Source organism: Neomonachus schauinslandi, chromosome 10 (genome assembly GCF_002201575.2).
Source record: "Neomonachus schauinslandi chromosome 10, ASM220157v2, whole genome shotgun sequence".
Taxonomy (NCBI): Eukaryota; Metazoa; Chordata; class Mammalia; order Carnivora; family Phocidae; genus Neomonachus; species Neomonachus schauinslandi.
Window position 1 is genome coordinate 22,036,865 of NC_058412.1, and position 23,442 is coordinate 22,060,306.

The window sequence follows — 23,442 nt, forward strand, 5'->3', positions numbered from 1 at the left end:
TGTGCTCCTTGTCTGGCAGAAATGCTGATTAGCCAATAACCTTGAACAATATATAATAATTTCTTATTAACAGAATTTCTATCTCTACAATGAAGAGCATCCACTAGAAAGCAATGCTGTGGGGGAGAGCTCCCCGGTGGAAGGAGGTAATCTATCAAAAGTTTTCTTCATGGAAGGCTGGCCATTTATCTACTGAAGCATCCCATTTCTTAGGTCAAAGATTCATACCAGAAATAAATTGTTTTCTCTCTTTTTTTTTTTAAACATTATTTAGCTCTCTCCCATGGGCAATCAAGATACTATATAGTTGGAAAAGCATCATAATAAGAATGTTGTAGGGATTAGAGGAAGGCCATTCCTAGGCATGTGGGGCCTGGTACAGATTAGAGCAAAGAAACTTCTCTCCCCTTTCCTATCAGTTTAATACAGGCAAAATCTGTTTAAGGTGAATTTCAAAGGCATATTTGATCAATGGTGCGATGATATAAACATCAGGAAGTGCAGGGATTAGGAAGAATTGTTCAAAGGGAAGAGAAAACCAAAAAGCATGTGGCTTTGCCCTCAGAAACTGCCGGAGGGAAAATCAGACCTAGAGAGGCACCTGTCACACCAAGTGGAATATCGTGCCCATCCAAGGCATAATCAGGGATTATGCTCATGGTAACTGCATTTGGCAGGCTTGCTGCAGTCGTATTTTATTTGTAATGTTTTTTAAGTAGGCTCCATGCCTAGCATGGAACCCAACCTGAGGCTTGAACTCACAACCCTGAGATCAAGACCCTTGAGGTCAAGACCTGAGTGAGATCAAGAGTCAGACGCTTAACCAACTGAGCCCCCCAGATGCCCCATGCTGCCTGTCTTCTTCCTGCTCTGGGAATCACCTGATGGGCAACGTCCCTCAGGGATGGTGATGGTTCCAGATTTATTCCAATAGTGAATTCCTGGCAAACCTGTCGGCTGTCTATGTGAGACGTGGAACAAAAATACTTCGCCTTCGCCCTCTTGGATATTTCCATGACAAAAATAAAAATCTGGTAATTAAAAAATAATGGCAAAGTAACGAAGCTGCTGAGGATCAAGAGAAGTCAACCTTAGCTGCATTAACTTTGCCTCAGGGTCGTGGTGACACATTACCAAGTAAAAGAACTGAGTAGGAGGGCGATATTCACATTTGTGTCAGGGAAGTTGACCCGTGTGGTTTGGGGCAAGCCGCTGTAACTGCCCCTCGGCCTCAGTCTCCTTATCTGGAGAGTCACAGTGAGTTTGCTGTGGGGATAAAATAACCCGCAAGAAGCGGGCTGACAACTGTAAAGGATTCAATAAGGGCTCGGTGCTATCACTGTCCCTGTCCCCATCCTCATCATCACCAGCTCAGTACTGCTGCCTCCATGACCACTTCCCTTGGGGAATACCTGCTGCTTGCATTCAATCCTGCCTGTGTGGTTCTCCCTGAGGCTTCCAATTCTTCCTGTTGCTCCCTATTTTCAAATAGAAGAGCACCTGGTCATGGAAGCAAGCAGGCGGGGGCACTGAATTATTTTAAAAATAAGACTGTATTACTATTATTGTAATAAAAACATAACATCTGCATTAACGGTGAAACTAATGCTGCTTAATGTAACCAGGTATCCTGTTACTTCCATAAGAATAACAGAGCCAACCGCGAGCATGTGTGTGTCTTAGACATACATATTTATTATATTGAAACGTAGGCAAAAAGCAGCAGAGATCTGAGGGCTCTTTTTTCCTTCTGCATTACAGAGTAGCACAGATGCTCTGGGCAATGTCATACTAAAAGAATGCCATTTTCCCTGTTTCCCCACCCTCAAACCTCTTACACAATCATTTATTCTGCTCGATTGACTTTAAAAAAAAAAGGTCGAGAGAAGCGAACATCTTCCAACCCCCTTTGGCTACTTCTTTTTTTTTTTTTTTTAAAGATTTTACTTATTTATTTGACAGAGAGAGACACAGTGAGAGAGAGCACAAGCAGGGGGAGTGGGAGAGGGAGAAGCAGGCTCCCCGCTGAGCAGGGAGCCCGATGCAGGGCTCGATCCCAGGACCCTGGGATCATGACCTGAGCCGAAGGCAGACGCTTAACGACTGAGCCACCCAGGCGCCCCCCCCCTTTGGCTACTTCTGACTCAAATGTAAGCCTCTTCCCCAGGAACTGGAAATTCATAAGCAGAAATCAGAGGAGTGGAACCGAGGCTAAGGTGCTATACATTGCCTGCCATTGAGAGGGGACTGAAAGCATCTTGAAAATCACAGTGAATGATACAAATGGAATGATCTGTAATGACTGTGAATGAAAATCACAGTGAATAATTCTTGAACACTACATCTGAAATCAATGATGTTGGCTAATTGAATTTAAATAAAAAAAATCACAGTGAATGATTTCAAATGGTCCTTGAAACAAAAAGGACTTGACATAATATCATAGGGGAACCTTCGTAGGTATTTTTGGAGGCTTCTCTGTTTTCCTGGTCACATTTTGCCTATCAAATTGATAAGAGAACTTTAAGTGTAAGTATCTTGGCCATGAAGCAAAATAGTGCGAATGGGAGTCAGGAAACTTGGAATCGAATTTCAGTTCTGCCATTATCCAGCTAGTTAAAATTCTTTACATTTTGCGGCAAATGGTTCCACCTGAGCCAGGTAGGGTGGGACTGGGGTAAGTTCTCTCTGGCAGGTAGGAAACCAGGAGTTCTCAGCCTTCGCTGGGCATTAGAGCTCCCGAGGAGCTTACAGATATCCTGGTGCCCAGGTTACACCCGAGATCAATGAAATCAGCCCATGTAGGTGGGACCGTGGCCCACGCCCCAGGTGACTACAATGTATGCCTCCAGCTGAGGCCCACTGGATTGCAGGATGAATGCTGGGAGAGTGCGTGTGAAGCTTGGTGTGGACGATACGAGGAAGGAGAGCGGTCCTGCCTGGCACTACGTTGGGAAGTCAACTAAGTGGGAACGCGGAATGTGGCCTGCAGAGTCTGCCCGGGGCGAGAGGCCCAATAGGGTCCAACACGGGGATCAAGGTATTGTAAAGCTACACACAGTGCCACGTTTGTGTTTGCGGACTCCGGTCTCATTTTGATGTCACCAGGCTTGCCTCCCTTTCTCTGTGGGCTTCTCTAACACTCGTATTTGGCAAAAATCATTGGATTTCTCTGTTCTACAGAGTGGTCAGCAGAAAGGCACTATTAACTTGATGTTATCATTTGACTGTGTTAAAACACAAGGTGAGTACAATATATTTGTGTCTATTTTCTTGCCTTCTGAGAACTTAGAAATCCTTTCCTCTCTCCATCTAAGCAAACCTCACCTGTTTTTCAAGTGCAACTTAAGGCCTACCTCCCCTATCCTAGCTCTTCTTAATGCTCTCATTTCAACTCCTAGAGCATTCCTAGTAGATACCATTAAATATTTAATTGAATACCACCTTATATTGTTTGCCTAAACAATCTTCCTAAAAGTCTAGCCTTCCTAGAAGCTTATCGGAGACTCTAGCTTAGCATATGTTTATCCCTCCTTAAGTCCTGTGCGTGAAATGTGTTCTGTAAGTATTTGGTCATCTTAGTTGCCTGTCTGTTCATTTTCCTTGGCCTATCTTATCATTCTTAAAGGGACATGACTACAGGCACTCAGACTGTCCTAGCTGTGGCTGCCAGAAGGTCTTATACAAGGTTTTGCTTCTAATAGCCCCCTGGAAGGCATTCCTATACTCTTTCAGTAGCAGCAGTGAAATACTTTTGGGCAGAAGGATTCTGGGAAAAGCACATAGTCTTAGGTAGCCTGGGTAAGCGTGTTCCAGGTGAAAGAAGCCAGGTCATCATCAATTATGGACAACCACTTGCAGTTAAGCCAAGGTAACTCCTAGAATCCCAGCTGCTCTTCAGGAAATCCCAGGCTCAGCTCTTCCCTGAAGCTTTTAGAGTCATGCAGTTGAACAGAACTTTCTGCAGTGATGAAATGCTCTCTATCTGTGCTACCCCAAACAGGCACTTGAAATGTAGTCAGTATGATAAAGCAACTCAATTTAAAATTTTATCTTAATTACAGTTAAATCAGCCACACGTGGCTAGAGGCTGCCATCTTGGATAATGCAGCTATAGAGAGATGTAAATTAGAATAATGGAAAACAGCAGGACTGGGTGGATCAGGAGCAAGAGCATTTCCTCTAGCTAAGGGTCCTGAGGCATTTCCTTCACTTTTACCACCGAGAAGGCTCTCTGCATTGAGGGAGAGCCAGTCAGTGGCTTCCACAGTCCAGAACCAGGATCCAGTGCCGAGGAAGGTGACTGCAGTTAGCACTACCATATATTGAATGTCCACGTTTCCAAATGGTTGAGGAATGGGCTGTTTGGAATCCCTGAATGGTAGAAAACATCTAGGAATTCCATCTATCGACATATAGTTGAGGTAAGTAAAACCTAGAGGACCAAGATATCTTACCCAAGGTCAAATGAAGTCGAATATTTCTGCTAAAAAAGTTACCACTTCTATTAAAACAGGTTACCAGTTCTCAAAGTTACAATGCACAGAAATATAATTAACACTAAAACCAAGTTGAATGCAATTTAATCTTTGTTATTCAAGACATTTTGTGACTTCTCAGTGCCTGAGGGTCATGATGAACAGCAGGTTTGGGAGCCTAACATGCATTTGTTGTCCTATAACAAAACCCAGCCGTTGCTTTTTTGAATTAAGTCCCTCATATTAACCTTTTGACTTGTCACTTGTGGCTTTGTCATAAAAGAGGACAGAAGAATACAGAAAATTCCTGTTGTTCAAGCTAGCTGGTGGTTTAAATCCCATCTAAATGGGGATAATGGCCTTGAACATAGAAAATTAATGTTACAGTCACCATTTATGAGTCCCGCTTATCTGAGAGTGGAGGTGGGTAGGAGGTAAGAGGTCGCTGGTGGCAATCCAATTTTCTTCCATTCTTCCTGTATGAGACACATATTGTTTATTTGCTTTGGGTCCTAGGGTACCCTGTATTTGGACATGTGGCCAGGCATTCTAATCAATATAGCCAGTAGTTTTAGTCAGTCGTCCTTCAGCAGAATTCAGGAAGGGACAAATTTCACATCATTATATATAACCTGGAAAACGCTGGTGACTACTTTTTGATCTCTGAAAACTAAATCTTAATGCACAATCAGTTGACTGTCCCACAGTAATCTAACAGACAACCTAACCTTTTTTGTTAAGATGATGAGTACTCTAGGGGCGCCTGGGTGGCTCAGTCGTTAAGCGTCTGCCTTCGGCTCAGGTCATGATCCCAGGGTCCTGGGATCGAGTCCTGCATCGGGCTCCCTGCTCTGTGGGAAGCCTGCTTCTCCCTCTCCCACTCCCCCTGCTTGTGTTCCCTCTCTCGCTGTGTCTCTCTCTGTCAAATAAATAAAAATCTTAAAAAAAAAAAATTTAAGAAAAAGATGAGTACTCTAATATACTGCTTTTCAAGTCATCTGTAGTGAAGGCTGTTTTTTTCTTTTTTTCATTTTCAATCCACTGTGGACTAATAATTCTGTAAAATATAACAACAATGAAATAAAAACAGAAAAGAGTTCTACAAAATACCAGGCTTAATTTATTATTACTATTATATTCATCAGCTATAACATTATTCTGTCAAATGCTATAACTGTTGCTAATTGCTTACTCTTAATTCCTGTTCAGACCCAGTGATGGTTTACGGCCCGGCCTGAGGATCAGACTTTGAGCGGCGTGGGCTCTAACACACCGCTTCTGTCACACAGCTTAATATCTGCCTATTCTGCAAGGAAAACACACAGCTGCTTGTGTTACAGAGGTGGTTTTTTTTTTTTTTTTCTTTTTAAAGGAAGCTCTATGCCCAGTGTGGGGCTTGAACTCAGGACCCCAAGATCAAGAGTCACGTGCTCTACCGACTGAGCCAGCCAAGTGTCCCTAGAGAGTTTTGAGAGTGTCATGTTCAGGGTAAGTAAGACCAGGTAGTTTCTTGAAGGTCTTCTCACTTGGCTGATTTCAGATCTGGGTCATTTGGGTCCACACCTGTTCAGGGCTTCTTCCCACCACATAAGAAGCAGGCTCTTTGGGCGCAGACTGGGCCACTGCATCTCGAACTTTTTTTTTTCTACCCTGGCCCTCCTGAGCAGCCAGTTTTGGATATCAAGAAATAACATTTAGCTTGAATGGAATGATGGAGGAGGAAACAAGAAAATCGGGTGAAGTCCTATGAAAGGTATTCTCACAGACTCTTGGCCCTGCCAAGAAGACTTTCATTTTCTTTTCTTTCTTTTTTTTTTAAAGATTTTATTTATCCATTCATGAGAGAGAGAGATGCAGAGGGAGAAGCAGGCTCCCCGTGGAGCAGGGAGCCCAATGCGGGACTCGATCCCAGGACCCTGGGATCATGACCTGAGCTGAAGGCAGACACTTAACCGACTGAGCCACCCCGGCGTGCCAAGACTTTCATTTTCTTTCTTTTTTTTTTTTTAAAGATTTTATTTATTTCACAGAGAGAGACACAGTGAGAGAGGGAACAGAAGCAGGGGGAGTGGGAGAGGAAGAAGCAGGCCTCCCGCTGCGCAGGGAGCCCGATGTGGGGCTCGATCCCAGAATTCTGGGATCATGACCTGAGCTGAAGGCAGATGCCCAACGACTGAGCCACCCAGGTGCCCCAAGACTTTCATTTTCTATGATATCTGCCTGGATTTGTAATCTGAAAATATCACTTCCAATTCTCCTTGGGCTGTGGCCTTGGGGCCACGACTCAGGTGACTACTGACTGTACAACTCCTTAACGACTTCAAGTGTTTCATGATTACATGTTTCGCTGGATGCATATTGATGGGCTCCTGCTTAATAGTCCTTGTCACAATATCTTGGCAAATAATTCCCCTGAGCTCAATATAAGCTGTTTTGCATGTGCCGTCAGTCTTACTTCACCAGAGCTTGGATTTTAGTTTGTTGCAGGGTGGTCGTAGGTAAGTTAATGTTGCTAAGAAAACCGAAGGAAATTTTCTACCTGTTTTTCTTTTGTTCCATCTGTTCATTATTATCTTGAGTCATTTCACGATTTTGGTTTCTACTTGGAATTTGTCATCTGAAAAAAACTGCTATATAGCCAGTTGGCTATTTTGCTTAATAAGAATATAGTTCACCATGGAAAAGTATCATGAATGGATAACAACAGTTTCTATTATAAAAAAGGTATTTTTCTTTTGAAGAAATCTGAGAATATTATGCAATGTGTTTAAGCTTAAAGAAATCTGTGTCTAAAGATTCCAGGTGGTCTAAGCAAAGTCACCCCGTATGGGTTTTGGCTGAAGCCATGCTTTCTCATCCTCTCTGTATGGACACCCAGGCTAGAACCGAGCGCGGGGCTGAAGGGCCGACAGCTGCACTGGGGCACCGCGGACATAAACAGCTTGCCCAATGGTACAGATGCCACCGTACGCTGTCGTGCACAGACCAGAATAAAACAAACGGCACTGTTGCTTTATCAAACTCCTGACTGTGCCATTTCCCCAAATACAGCCCTCTGCTGTCTATTCCTCTCACATCCACTCCTGACGGTTGTATGATTCACTTCCCAAGTTCAGTTCCACAACTCAAATATTTTCTATTTTGCGTTTCTCTTTGCCTCAAATTCAACAGACCCAAAATAACACCAATCTCAATCTTCGAATTGGATGAGATCCCAGGGGACATCCAATTTTGACTTTCATGGCTACATGAATAGCATTTATGAAGCTTCCAAGAGGGGTTCTCTAATCTCTCCTTTTACGGCTCCAGCTCGAGGGAACTCCCTCTCTTCCCAGAGCAGCCATTTTTGGTACTTTGCTTCCAATACCAATTCTCTGTCCATGTTTCCCCGGCCAGGAAATATCCTCCTCCTTCCAGTTCCCAAGCCCGTTAAGTCAGCAGCATCTGATGACTCCCCAGGCCCTTCATTTCTAATCAAGTATAGGATCGGTCAGGCCCACAGCTCCCTCTCCAAGCCCCATAATTCTTAACACATACTAGGTCATCAATAATTAACGGATGATTAACTGACACTTAAGAGTTCAACCTTAGAAGATGTGCGTTTCTTACTTTGAATCTTGTGCTTCATGTGATGTTTTTGACCAAACAGATGAGAATTTCATCAGGTTAATCATAAATTAGAAATAAAACTACAGCTCATTAGCAGATGAAATGATAATTGTATAGTTTGTACATCACTGAAAGATTCCTGTGGAGAGAAGAGTGCTGTATACAATGGGAAATGACATTGCAGAGAAATTTTGGTAAAACTGACCCAGCTCACAGGAGTGAGCTCATTCTTTTAAATCTCTCAGATTTTTCTTATCCTTTAGTGTGTAGACTGAGTCTAGCTTTCCTAAAATAAACTTTAGTGTTCTGCCAGTAATGCTAGCATCTTAAAATTTCATTAAACACGCAAACATTGAACCTTTGGTAGCCAATTTTATTTTCAAATGATTTCAGTCGGATGGATAGGAATAGGGACTATTGTATCTTACTGTCATTTCCTTACATACCTGAAAACAGAACTATGCCTAAGGATTAGTTAGAGGTAGTTCATTAAGGCCCAGATTCCTTTCTGATCCAAGAGCTAGCATTAGAAGAAATAAATTAGAGATGAGTGAATCACCACTTATTAGACCAAGTTTCCAAAAGCTGTGTTGCAGCAATAATTGCTAAAAACCGGGTGACTTCTGCTGTTTAGAAGCCAGAGTACAGAAACCCAGTGGAGTAGGCAAATTCCTCTCACTTCTCACCCTTCACTTAGAAGCTCAGTAAGTTAAAGGAATGCAGCATTAAGCTACTTCCCAGAGGACTCCGTGAGGTAGAAACGAATATAAAGGATAAGGAAAAAGACTCTTTCCTATTTCAATCTTTAACAACCATACAAAACGGATACTCAAGCTAAATGCATGCACATGAGTGTTCACAGCAACACCGTTCACAACAGCCAAAACGTGGAAACAGCTCAAGTGTCCATCAACAAACAAGTGGATAGACAAATTATGGTCTATACAATGGGATATTATTCAGCCACAAAAGGAATAAAATAGATACATGCTATAAGGTAGATGAACCTTGAGAATATTATGCTAAGTCAAAGAAGCCAGACCCAAAATGTCATGTATCCTATGATTCCATTTAGAGGAAATCTCCAGAATAGATCAATCCACAGAGACGGAATGCAGATTGGTGGATGCCAGGGGCAGGAGGTTGGGGGGTGGGGTATGGGGGGAAACTGCTTAATGGTAGGGAGTTTTACTTTGGAATGACAGAAATGTTCTGGAACTAAGAGAATGGTGGTTGTCCAACATTGTGAATGTACTAAATGCCACTGAATTGTTCCCTTTAAAATAGTTAAAAAATAAAAACCAAGTCTTAAAACCAGACCCTTGCCTCTAGAATCCTCTCCACTGTCCTTTACACTTACCTTGCATACCATGGACGTCTTTGCTCCAAGCCTGGCAGCTTGGACACACTGGTTGGCACCTTTCCCTCCAAAGCCAATAAAAAACTTATGTCCATGGATGGTTTCTCCGGTTTTTGGCAAACGAGAAGTAAGACTGCCATAATTTAAAAAGAGAAGGAAAAAAAAAAAAAAGGCACATTGGTAACTGCAATCAATTTAAGTTCAGAAGAGAGAGGGCAGGTTCTCTGATGGAGTCTAGTCTTAGCCATCAGAAGGGCAAGCAGAAGTAGAGAAGATCACCTTTTCCTTTAAGATAACACTTGGTAGTTGGCCTCGATATCCAGAATGCATCTGCTGACAGGATGCCTGCCCATCCCCCCCCCCCCCAGCCCCCCCGCTGCGCCCCTAGAGCCACTTCAGTTTCTAGTGTCTGCTGCATCAGGGGTGTTCATGCATGCCTCCATTTTTCATCATGGGGAGCTCTTGGATGAAGTCCCTTCCGATTCCCACTTCCCAGTGCCCAGCACAGACCTTTATTCACAGTGGGACTTGTACATGGGACCAAGTTAATGTGTGTTTCTGTACTGGTTTATCTGGTCACTTTAACAAGAAGTAGGAAGTGTACCAGGGCTCTGGTAACCAGGTTCAGAAAGGACCTAAGGAGAAGAGGGAAGTTGCAGTTCTAGGCGCTAAGGAATCCCATTTGTTTCCTGGCAGGTGGGGCAGGAGTGGGTTATTATTTCGATGGCAGGATAGGTGTTAGTCCCAGTCCATCCTGTATCCCACCCATTTCAGGTACTGACTCAAAAAGAGCATCTATTCTTAAAAAATGGAGTCTAGAGAGCTAAGTTTAGTTGAAAATTTTTACTACAGAAAATTTCAAACCTATAAAATTAGAGAAAACAGTATATTGACTTCCCCACCCCCATGCACTCATCACCCAGATTCAACTATTGTCACCTCCTGGCCAACCCGGTTTCAGTCTCTACCATCGTGGACTTCTCCAAGAGCTAAGGATTTTCACTCACCTGTTACTGCCTGGTGAGGGTAGTAGTAAAGGAGACAAAAGGTCAGAGTAAAAGGTTTCCTCCAGGTATGATTTTCATAACATTAAACTGGAAGATGTGAGGAAACATCTTTGAAGGACAGAAGATGTGAAAATGGAAAGGGTGAGTGTGAGTGAGTGAGTGAGAAAGATGAGCTTGATCAGCATGAGGACTGGATGGCCAGAAGTGGGCCGAGGGCCAGATGGAGCGATGGCAGGTGTGACCAAAAAGGTTAATTAGCTTTAGATGGGAAAGAAAGGCCAAGAGGGAAGTTCACGACAGTAAGTCGATTGAGAACCTACCCTGTTTTGGCAGATCTGAAATTTATATTCATTTCCCACCTAGGCTGTGATCTATCTGAAATCAGTCTCTTGTGCCTAATCTTAGAGTACCCGGACAATGCCAATTCCCACAGGTCACTAACAGCCTGTTTGCAATGGAATGATCTATGACTGATGCCAAGAACACACGATGGTGTTGGTAATGACCAAGTTCAACCTGTGCATCTCCTTTATGTAGTTCTAAAAGTCTCAGTAAATTGGGCTAAACTACTCCATTCCCTAACACTGCAGTGTCAAATATGGCTATTTGAGATTCAAAAGAGACTCATCAATAATTTGAAAACATTCTATTCCACTCCTCCCCTTTTCAGTGCTATTTTTACCTCCTATTCTAAATGCATTTATAGTACTGAAGAAAAAAATATCCATCTACAAGGTTCACTTCTGAAAAAGGTACTCAATCAAGAGAAAAATGGTTTTAATGTAATGTTATTATCCTGTCATTTAATTTAGCAATGACAAGTGATGATGAGATTTTGATTTGCATCAGAAATCTTAAACATTTTAGGATTCTGTTATGAACAGGCAATGATGAGTAATCTGTGCGACTGAGTAACTATGTGACTTCTTGGCTTATTGATGCTGCTACAAACATCCCTAACAACCTTAAAAAGAAAAAAATATCCAATGTGGCTAAAAACAGGCCAAATAACTTAATTAGTAAGACTGTCGGTATAGAAACTTATGGCTTCCACTATGTTTATACTTAGATCTGGGTCCCAGTCCTCTGGTTTGAATCAAGTATATTTTTTATTATTGGCTGTAGGAAATCATGAAAAATATATCAGCAGATGATTATTGGGATGTGTATATATGGGACGGAGGAGTGAAATCGGGGGTACAGTGTTGTGTTTGATGTGGGAGCAGATGGGTGGGATTTAAAACTCCTTTCTAAACAGCTTATATTAACACAAGCACTGTACTAACTTAGCCATCACTAAAATTTCTCCCTCCTTTGGAATTCTACTCTTTTCTTTCTGCATCTCTACCCTACTCTTTCTTTCTTCCTTCAATTGTAGACTCTCCCTGTATGGGGACAAGGACCAAGTCTGCCATTTTATCCAGAGTGCCTGCCACTTAGCATGGGCTTAACATATTTTTTGACTGAGTGAATTTTTTAAAGAGACTTCCCTTGTCTCCCTGAAGGGTAGCAGAATATGAATGGAGGAGCTCAGGACACACTGGCCAAATGTACCACTTTGGTATAGTGCTAATGTTGGGCTGTCGGCCAGTGAAAAGTAGCCAATGGAGGGAGAGGCTTTCTCTGAACTGCCCCTTATCTGCCTCAAGACCAGTCCCCCAAAAAGACTCAACAGCCATGAATCCCCTCCCTGGGAGTTTCATCAACCAGCAAGGACGGACTCGTGTCACAGACGAGAAGTCAACACCACACCCAGACAAACGTCACAAACATCGTCATACCTCCTATTTAGTCTACTGAGGGCCAGTTCATCTTTCCTAAGTCATTTACTCTCCCCTAAGAGGCCTCCCACCGCCCTTCCCTATCAAGAAAGTTGAATTCTTAATCACCTTGGAGAGTCACTCCTTTTCCCCTGGGCATCACCCATGTATACCTGGGGCATACAGGTTAATTACATTTGTTTGTTTTTCTCTTGTTAATTTGTCTTTTATTACCACGGTCTCAGCCAAGAAGTGAGGAGGGAAAATTAGCCCCTCACCTCCACCTCTCTTTTCTGTGTCTCCCCTGGGTAGCTTCCATTTCCTACTTCTGAAATGCGGATGTGGCGGGGTTGATGAATGGGAAGGAGACTGGTGGGGATATTCAGTTGTCTGGCAACGACAATCCCATGGTTTACCAGACCTTGCCCACTGCATTCACAAGTATTAGCAGCACTCCTCTCCTATAAGCAGGAACTCTAACTAGAAAACAGACTATCATTCTTCATTCATGTGTTAATTCAACAAATGTTAAATCGGTGTTTTCCAGTCTACCTCTATGGGACAAAAGCAACTTGCTGACAATGTAATAAATCCTAACCCTAATGCAAGCAATATGTGAGTGGAAAAAAAATGTCTGAGCACAAGATTATTATGATCTGATTCATGTTTTTTTTTTCTTTTAAATATCAAATTGGCTTTATTAAGCTATTTGTGAATCGGGCAGCATCTAACAGGTAGAGGGGAGAGCCCCAACTCATGTTTCTTAAAGATAAAAAGATATATGTATATGTTGTCATAATATGTAAATGCACAGAAAATGAAAGGTTAATGATAGGTATCCATGAAAAGGGTGGAGAGAGGGAGTGAAAGTTAATGTTTTACTTTATATACAGAGGTATATGCAACAAGAATATATTTGTGCATTATGGGAAGCTACTTGTTACTACTTCAGATTCATCTGGCTTCTCAGCATCTTTTCCCAGCTACCTGGGCTGGTAGCTGGCTCCTTGTAGGTGCAACCTAACACAGCCTTGCCCAATGCCACTCTCTTTCCATTCCAGGGTTTCTGTTCCTTGGTCATAGTTCCCCGGCTGTCCGCAGCAGGTAACCAGTTAAACACATCAAGCATCTTTGTATAGGCTTTTCTTGCTCCCTGGATTATAGCCGTGCACAGATTATATGCTCTTAGACCTTTGCCTTGTGACCTTTCTGTTGAACCCAGACTAAGTTTACTGCTTATTTTATTGATTTTTTTTTTTAAGTAAATGGAATGGAAAGCGGAGTTGAGAGCAACTAGAAAGTTAGTTACAGACAGGCAGAAGCATTCCTGAGGGGCGCCTGGGTGGCTCAGTCAGTTAAGTGTCTGCCTTCGGCTCAGGTCATGATCCCAGGGTTCTGGGATCGAGCCCTGCATCGGGCTCCCTGCTCGGTGGGGAGCCTGCTTCTCCCTCTCCTCCCGGCTCAGTGTTCTCACTCGCTATCTCTGTCTCTGGCTCTCAAAAAAAAAAAGCATTCCTGAATTATAAATCCTAATTTACCTTGAACTAGGCTTTCCTATCTCTTTCCTTATTAAAATCATGAAATTAAGGTCTGGCTCAAGAAAGGACCTGCACAACGCACCATCCCCTCGATGAAAGCATTAATATGATTTGCCCCAATTCAAACATGAGGTTTAGCAGGGTGCCACGGGCAAGGGGTTAAAAGGAAAATAAAAAGGGAGCAGTATACTGGTAGTAATATACTGTTGCTACCATTTAAAAATTAAAAATTGAGTGAAGTTTCTGAATGAGGGAGAAACTGCAGACAGAGAAAACCAATCATAAGAAATATATTTGAATTTAAAACAAATTCGTAGCTTTAAAAATGTCACATTTTAAATTCGCGCAGGAGGAAACACTGCTAAATGTTCAGATGGCCCCGCAGTCTTCTGGGCTCTGAGAGGTCACGTGGCTAGAGCCTAGTTGCGCAAGGCAGCAGGCCTGAGCCACTTACTGATTGTATTATCTTTGACAGCTTTTCCCTCTTTGAACCAGCTTCTTCTCTTGCAAAACAGGTTTAATAATACTTGTCAACTCCTTAAATGCCTGGGTTTTGTGCTCGGAGTTATTTCACTGACAGGTGTTATCAGAACAACTAATCAATTGCTTTTAGCTTCTTGACAATGATGTGCTTGTTACAGATTCTCAGCGATGATTCATAGCAAAGGAAGGAATGACCTGGTGAAACAGGGATGAGAAGTCTTTCGACCAAAGAGGTCACACTCTCCCGGCTCCAGCCCAAAGTTGAGGAATGATATGTTGCTTTTTGGCTTTTTGCGTTCCATCCTTTCTTCTGCCTGCAAGCTTGTGACACCCTGTACGCCTCTAGAATAGGGGATTGTACTATTATTGCCCAATTAAAATTCATTACACCCATTTATTATTCCTATTGCCTGTACTCTTCAGCTGTATCTGTTCTGCTCAGCATTTGTGTATGTCACATTTATAGGAATGCGTGTCATTTCCAAACCAACATAGTGATCTCTTTCTAGCTCTGTAAAAAAACAAAAAAACAGCTTCAAATCTTCATTCTGTGGTTCCTAACCCTAAATCTGCAGACACAGGATTTATTTAAGGGAATGAAAGCTGAATTATGCTTTAAACCATTAAAAAACAAACAGATTTTGATAATTATTAAGTCCTATTTTTCTTAGCTAACCAGTCTGGGGCTAAAAAGTAGTTTTGCCTGAAGATGTAGCTATCCTTGAATTTATAGAATAGATACGAAGAATATCGTTCACAAGTGGCCAGCTTTTCAGAGTGTCCTATCCTTGAACCTTATTTAAATTTTGCTTGTGTGAAAAAGTGTGCTAGGCACGGGGAGAGCCAATAAAGAGGAGTATGTTATGGTCTTACATGGCTGCCTTCCTTCCCATCTCTGCTCAGATGATACCTCCTTGGAGAGGCCTTCCCAGACTACCTTACAGGAGATGTCCCTATTCCTAATTTTTGTTAAGTATTCATGCATTCTGACAAGGAATACTATGTTTCTGGATCAGAGACAGCTTTTTAATTACTCATAATTGTGTTAGCTCTCTGTGTCCCAATCTCCCCCAGGGTGACATGAGAGGAGCTTCCAAATCATGAATTCTTGGGAGTTTATATAAAAGCTGACACAGCTGTTACTTCTCCCCTCTGGGGTGGGGAAGGAGAGGGAGAAAACACGGCCTAGTGACCTTGGCTTTGTAATATAAACGAATCCTCTCAGGGGAGCGAAGGGGTGGGAGATCTCTAGATTTACAGCCCCTAGAATGTAAATAAATGTGTTCAAGGAAGAAGTCCATAAATCTCTCGAAAAGTCTCTGACTTGCAAGGTTTGTTTGCCATTCAAACATTCTTTAATCCTGGTGCTAGTGATCTTTGCTCAGAAAGTCCTGATGATGCAGAAATGTGAGAGCATTCATGGGAAGAACATTCATGGCTTCCCAACGATTTTCTTCAGATCAATAGCACTATCTTGACATTATAATACTCATTTATTTCTCTCCTCTCTCCCTATCTTCTTTTGGATTAATTGTATTCCATTTCATCTTCACTACTGATGTTATTAACTCCTTTTTTTTTTAAAGATTTTATTAAGTAATCTCTATACCCAATGTGGGGCTCGAACTTACAGCCCTGAGATCAAGAGTTGTGTGTTTCACCGAATGAGCCGGCCAGGTGCCCCTCCCTTTTTTCTATTTTAAAAAGTGATTGATCTGAGGTTTACAACGAGCATCTTTAACTTACACGGCTTATTTTCAAGCATTACCACTTTATTTGTAAGTGTAATTTATTCTTCCATTTCCCTTCCTAATCTTTGTGCTAGTATTGTTACCTATTTTACTTCTGTAGGATATAAACCTTACAACACTGTGCTATTAGTTTTAATTTAAACTATCAATTGCCTTTTAAAGAAATTAAGAAATGGAGGAAAGAAGTCTTTGTATTTGCCGGTATATTAACCATTTCTGGGGCTCTTCATTCCTTTGGGTAGATCCCAGCTTCCATCTCGTATCATTTCGGTTCTGCCTAAAGAGCTTCCTTCAGTATTTATTGTAGTGCATGTTTCTGGTGATAAATTCTCTCAGCTATTGTTTTTCTGTCTTTATTTCCCCTTCATATTTGAAGGAGATAAAATTCTATGTTTACAGTTTATTTTTTAAAGATTTTTTTTTTTTATTTATTTATTTGAGAGAGAGAATGAGAGACAGAGAGCACGAGAGGGAAGAGGGCAGAGGGAGAAGCAGACCCCCTGCTGAGCAGGGAGCCCGATGCGGGACTTGATCCCGGGACTCCAGGATCATGACCTGAGCCGAAGGCAGTCGCTTAACCAACTGAGCCACCCAGGCGCCCTACAGTTTATTTTTTAGGCACTTTAAAGATTTCATTTCATTTTTTTTTTTCCTGGCTTGCATTATTTCTGACAAGAAGCCTGCAATGAATCTTTGTTCCCTTATATGTAACGTCGGGTCCCCCCCCACCCCCCCGCCCCCGATGCTTTTAAGAGTTTGTTTATAATTGGTTTGCAGGAATTTGATTACAATGTGCTTTGTGGTTTACAGTATGCTTATCTTGCTTGGGGTTCATTGAAATTCTTAGATCTATACATTTATAGTTTTCATAAAATTTGAAAAATTTTCAGCCATTATTTCTTCAAATATTTTTTGTGCCTCAACTACTCTTCTTAGACTCCAATTACACAAATGACATACTCCTTGTCCCAGATCACGAAGACTGTATTTTGGTCATTTTTTCCTCTATGCTTCAATTTAGATAATCTCTCTTACTGTCTTCAAGTACACTGATCCTTTCTTTTGTAATGTCTACTGATAAGCCCATCAAGTGAATTTTTCATTTCAAAAATTGCATTTTTCATTTCTTAAACTTCTATTTCGTTCTTTTATGTATCTCCCACTTTTCTCTTCACTACATTCATGTTTTTCTTTAAATCACGGAGCATTTTATAATGGCCCTTTTACAATCCTTTTCTGCTAATTCCACCATCCCGACCATTTCTCTATGTCAGTTTTGATTGGTTATGGATTACATTTTCTTGATTCTTTGCATGCTATTGATTTTTGAATGAATGCTGAATACTGCAAATGTTACACTGTTGTCTTAATTTTGTTGTATTTTTCAAAGGGTTGAACTTTGCTTTTTTTGGGCAGCTAAGTAACTCATCTGTTTGGTCCTTTTGAGGATTGCTTTTGAGATTTATTAGGGAGAGTTTAGAATAGCCTTTAGTTTAGGGCAAGTTTACCCCTTTTACTAAGTTGTGGTCCTTCTGGGATCTCTACTGAATGCTCCAGGGGTTCAATAATGTCTCTGGCCAAAGAGAATGCAATACCTCCCATTCCTGTATAACTTCTGGGAGATGTTCAGCTTAGAGCTCTCTAGTAGTGGCCCAGCTTTGTGGAGTCTCTGTGTATGTCCATGTAGTGTTTAGCAACAGACTAAAGGGGACTCCTAAGCAGACTTCTGGACCCTTCCTTGATTAGCTCCTTCCTCTCCAGTACATGTTCCCACAAATTCTAGCCACCTTAGTCTCCCTAAGCTATGAACTCGGTTTTCTCAACACACTGATATTGCCATACTTCCTTGAGTTTCTTTTCGCTGTGCCATGGTTAGTAATGCGCCTCCGGAACTCACCTGTTTATTTCCTTTCTCGTCGGGATAACATGCCTGTTGTCTAACATCTGACTGAAACAGCTGCTTCATTTATTTTGTCCCTTATATATCCCATTTTCTTGTGGTTTCTGGTGGGAAGGTAAGTCTGGTACTAGTCACTCTATCATGGTCAGAAGTAAATATTTTTTTTTAGAAGATTTATTTATTTTAGAGAGGGAGAGAGCGCAAATGGTGGGGGGGGTGGACAGAAGGAGAGGGAGAGGGAGAATCCCTGCTGAGCACGGAGCCTGACACAGGTCTTGGTTCCTGAGATCATGACCTGAGTGGAAATCAGGAGCAGGCTGCTTAACTGACTGAGTCACCCAGGTGCCCCCAGAAGTAAATATTTTTGAATGGATGGTCTACACCTTGAAAGACATTTATAGAGATAGCTGAGATGACAGATGCCTGCGTACATCACAGAGTGAGGTGAGAGCAGTGCAGAAGTGCTGTGTACGAGCGTAGCCCAGGGAGAAAAGTAAACCAGTTATTAAAAAGCAATATGGCCTGAATAAAGGAAACAAAAAGGGGCCGCATCCTCCTTCATCCCTCTGACACAGGATTGAAGAATGAGTACAGAAGGCACCGGGAGAGGCATATAGGTCAAATAGTTAGAAACATATTTAAAAATTAAAATGCCATCTGATGTCAACCAATCTTTTTGAATAATTATACACAGACCTCCTCCCTCCCAGCTGAGCAAAGTTCTGGACAAGGAAGAGAAGCTTGGATAGAGAGGTAGAGAAGGAGCTAATCCTGGAGCTAGAATGTGCGGGAGGAGAGGGCAGGAGAAATATGTGTGTAGGGGGATGAGTGAGAGGGGACTGGACAACTAGAGGATGCAATGAGGTATGTGGGAAAATCAGGATGCAGAAAAATAGAGCAGAAAGGGAACTGGTGAGACTAAAGCATTCATTGAAGTTCCTGATGAGAAACATTTTAATTCATTGAAGAAGGCAAGTATGAATAGTGACAAATAACTACAAAACCGGTATTTTATTTTCTATTTTGCCAATTAATTATAGTAAACTTTAAATTTCAAAATGACTTCTGTCACCACACTGTAATTATCTAGGCTACTTCTTCCTGCCATCTGCTGGTGTAGGTTAAAGAAATACAAATGGAATTAATTTTATCCTAAGCAAAATATAATTAGAAAGATAAATCAGTGTACAAAAAAATAATGTATTCTGGAATCAATTATTAAAAATTTTAACTTATCTACAATTTTTGGTTTTTGGTGCTCATGCTTCTTTCACATTCCCATCATCATGAATAATCAAGAACAGATTACATTTGAACTTCACAATAACGTTTGTAAGATGGGTTAGAGTAGGCGTTATCTTCACTTTGGCAGCCAGTGAGCTACGTGAAATATCATTCTTGTCCTTTGAGCCCTTCACTGGTTCCCAGGGCCTATGGAATAAAACCCAAACACCTTAGCATGGCTGATGAGACCTTTCTGTAACATCTAATCTCTGATGCTCTACGGACCCAGCAGCGGCTGTCCCCGGCACGCTCCATGTACGCCCACGGCCCTGACTTTGCTCCTTGTGTCATCCCAGCTGGCCAGAAGGCACCCCCTCCTCTTTTCTGCTGGGTTAGCACCTGCTTGTTTTCTAAAGCTTGGCTCAGGAGGCATCCATCCCATCCAGGCAGTTTTCTCCGTACTCCCACAGAACCTGCAGGCGCTAACCGCATCACACTACAATCATCTCTCTTTGTGTCTGTCTTCTTTGGACTAGAAGTTCCTCTGGAGCAAGGATCATGTTTTACTAATTGCAGTATCCCTAGCACTTAGCACAGTCCCAGTCTTTCAATAGTGTACACAAGTAACCCAAATACTGGACAGACATTCATCACGAAGCTCACCTCTGTCCTCTCCCAAGAGTGCAGACGCTAGGGTGTGAAGAGCTGGAAAAGGAACGGATCACTAAAGGAACTTGTTTGTAATACCACACGGTAGCGTGCTTGCTTTGTCATGTGCAGCTTACTTTTTTGTTTTGTTTTGCAGTTTACTTTTTAAGGTGTTTACCGCAAAGGGATCAAAATTAGCAAATTTCCCATGAATGATCTCTTTTGATGTTAGGGAATCTGGTTGACAGAAACAGGTTTACCAAAATATTAATTTAAGAGTGGGTAACTGATACGCAACTTTCAAGACCAATTTAAGGAGCAGAAAGGATAATAAAGGATATTCCTCTACCACTGGGTATGCATGACACTCCTCAGGTCAACATTCCTCTGGCTTTTACTTTACTGAAATTGTGATGCAGAAGAGATTTTTCTGTTCCAAGTATGACAAATCAAGAGGCTTCTGGTGGAATGCAGGTTAGAGGTTATGCAGTATGTTAGACACATGTAACCTTTTCTAGGTATGGTATATATTTTTGGCTTTTTTTTTTTTTTTTTTGAAGTAATCTAGGTCCTACGTTTCATCCACTTTGGATTGAAAAGCTTCTAAATTCACTTATTCCGCCATCCAATTAAAATCTTTTAAGAATTAAGCAATCATTTCCTGACTTGCCAAGGATTAAATTTAGATGCTTGGTTGAACATGAGCCTTATCTCTCAAGCCATCACTTTTTTTTTTTTTAAAGATTTTATTTATTCATTTGAGAGAGAGAATGAGATAGAGAGAGAGCAGGAGAGGGGGGAGGGTCAGAGGGAGAAGCAGACTCCCTGCCGAGCAGGGAGCCCGATACGGGACTCGATCCTGGGACTCCAGGATCATGACCTGAGCCGAAGGCAGTCGCCCAACCAACTGAGCCACCCAGCGCCCAAGCCATCACTTTTAATTGGAGCATGTAAAAGGATAACACAGGGTTTTAGCTGGCATCATAGTCTATCGCCATGGAAATGTAAACATGGCTTTGTATTGAGCTTGTCTCAAAGCAAGTTTTAGGGGTACAGAGAGACTGGGAGATGGGAGATAAATTATGTAAAAAACAATGCTGTAGATGTTGGAGTGCCCTAGGAGTTCAGACCTTCAGTGATCTCATCCTGCCTCACAACCTCAAATATCCTCGATACAGTGATGACTCTTAAATTTACATCTCCAGCTGGTCCTATTCTCTGAACTCCAAACTCCTATATCTGTCTTCTTGACGGCCTCAGTTGGATGTCTCACAGGCACCTCGAATCTCGCATGTCCACCCTGAGCTCCTGATACTGCCCTCTTCCTAGCCAGCTTGCTCTGCTCCCAATCTTGTTTCTTGGCAAAAGTCAGCTTCCCCTTCCACATGCAGAGGCCACAGAACTTGGGAGTAATCCTTGACCCATCTGTAGTCCTCAGCAAATCCTGTCAGCTCTGCTTTCAAAATATGATCAAAAGATGCTCACTTCTTCCCACTTGGACTGCTTTCAAGCAACCGTCATTTCTTGCCTGGATTATTGTAACAGCTCTGAACTGGTCTCCCCTTTTTTGCCCTTGCCTTCCTTCAGTCTGTTCTCACAGCCCCCATAGTGATGATATTAATATGTACATCACATGAGGTCACCCCTCTGCTCAAACCCTCCAGTGGCTTTTCATCTTATTCAGGGTATGACCCAACATCCTTTAATCGTTAACTGCCCTCCCCCCCTCCCATTCTTTCTTCTTCAGCCACACTGGACTCCTTGTTGTTCACTGATCATATGAGGCATGTTTCCACCTCAGGGCCTTTGCATATGCTCTTATCCTGAGTATCTGTATGGCTGGCTTCCTTTCCTCCTTTAGGTTTTTACTCAAAATCACCTTCTTAGTGAGGCTTTCTGTGGGCAAGGACCTAAAATTACTACTCCCATCTCCCTTTCATGCCTTATTTTCCTCCTTAGCATTTATCTAACATACTATGCATTTTACTTATTTCTACTGATACGGTCTCTTCCATTAGAATGTAAGCTCCATGAGGCAGGGATTTTTGGCTGTGTTTTTCACTGCTGCATCCTCTGCACTTAGGGAAGTACCTGGCATATATACAAAGTCAATAAATATCTGTCGAATGAATAAAAGATGGGTGATACATGTCATAAAAAATAAAGATTATTAATGAAAGCATGATTAACAAAGATATGTGAGCTTAATCTCCAATGAAGTTTATTTGTTGTTGGGTTTTCATGGAATTCTGTCTTTGGAGGAACTCTGACTTAATTTTCCACAAGCTTGATTTATCTTTGCATTGTGGAACTTCAGAGATAAGTGTTCAAGAAGAGAATAATGATAAACATAGGTGGCTATTAAATAATGCTCACTTTGCCATGTTGGATGAGCTAATGATATTTTAAAATTATTAGTACACAGAGCTTACTATTCATAGCAAACTGAAATTAGACATAAAAAAAGTTGCTCATTGATTTAATTAGCAGTGTCTGGCACACAGTAATGTAATATATAAAGTGAATTGGATTGGGTGCTGTCCAAGAGGGCTTGGTTACTGAAGTAGTTTTATTTCTGAAGTGATTCTACAGTGTAGGCACGGGTGTCCAAGTTGGCGCCAGTTAAATTAAGAAATAAAGTAAGGGACAGGCACGAAGATACCATCTTTAGACTTGAAAATTACAAATCCTTAGTTGTTCTCCTTTATCAGCTTACAAAGTAAACAATGAATGCACACACTATAAGCTTTCAAATGAACTGCAGATGAAAAGGGCAATAAATACCAGGTAGAGGTAGAGGCAGAATGCTATAATGGAAAGATAAAGCTTGGGAAACGTGGGTTTCCAGCTTTCACTGTGACACTAACTGGCTGTGTGATTTTGGGTGAGTCATCTAACTAGTTTCTTAGTTAGCTCACCTGTAAAATGTGGAGAATGGACTGATGGGCTTCAATGATCCCCCAAGCTCGAAGTATTTTAAGATTTTTTTGACTTTAAGCTTTATCACTGTGGTAGGCAGAATAATGTCCTCCCGCCTCCCCCCACCCCCACCCCAAGGATGTCTACATTCCTAACCCCCAGAACTTGTGAATATTACATTACATGGCAAGAGAAATTCAGGTTGCTAATAAGCTAACTTAAAATAAGGATATTATCCTGAATTATCCATTTGGGCCCAATATAATCACAAGGGTTCCTGTAATGTAGAAGAGGAAGAGGAAGGCCGAAAGTGAGCATCAGAGTGATGCCATGTGAGAAAGACTTGATGGACCATTGCTGGCTTTGAAGATGAAGGGGCCATGAGCCAAGGAATGTGGGAAACCTCTAGAAGCAGGAAAAGGCAAGAAAATAGATTTCTCTTAGAGCCTCCAGGAAGGAACGCAGTCTACAGACACCTTGATTTTAGCTCAGTGAGCTCTGTGTCAGACTTCTGACCTCCAGAACTGTACTAAATTTGTATTATTTAAGCCACTAAGTTTGTCAATTTGTTACGGCAGCAAGAGGAAATGAACACAATCATGATATGTACCATAACTAGCAAAGCTGGGCCCAAGTTTATCACAGATGCAGGGTTTTAAATAAAAATTCTATACTCAGGTATTTTGTAAAGATCTTCAGAGGCAGGAGTAATCAGCAATCATAAGAAGTTTGCAGATAAACGGTGAGGCAGTCTCTAAGGGAGTA

General features: G+C 41.8%; 1 protein-coding gene across 1 annotated transcript in view; it reads right to left on the minus strand.

Annotated features, from left to right (window-relative positions):
- The window catches only part of RBKS (ribokinase), an 82,912-nt gene that overhangs the window by 56,997 nt on the left and 2,473 nt on the right, over window positions 1-23,442 (minus strand). The window contains exon 2 of the mRNA XM_021697542.1: window positions 9,448-9,580. Within this exon, the coding sequence (XP_021553217.1) occupies window positions 9,448-9,580 (133 nt within the window). The remainder of the gene's footprint in view (window positions 1-9,447; window positions 9,581-23,442) is intronic.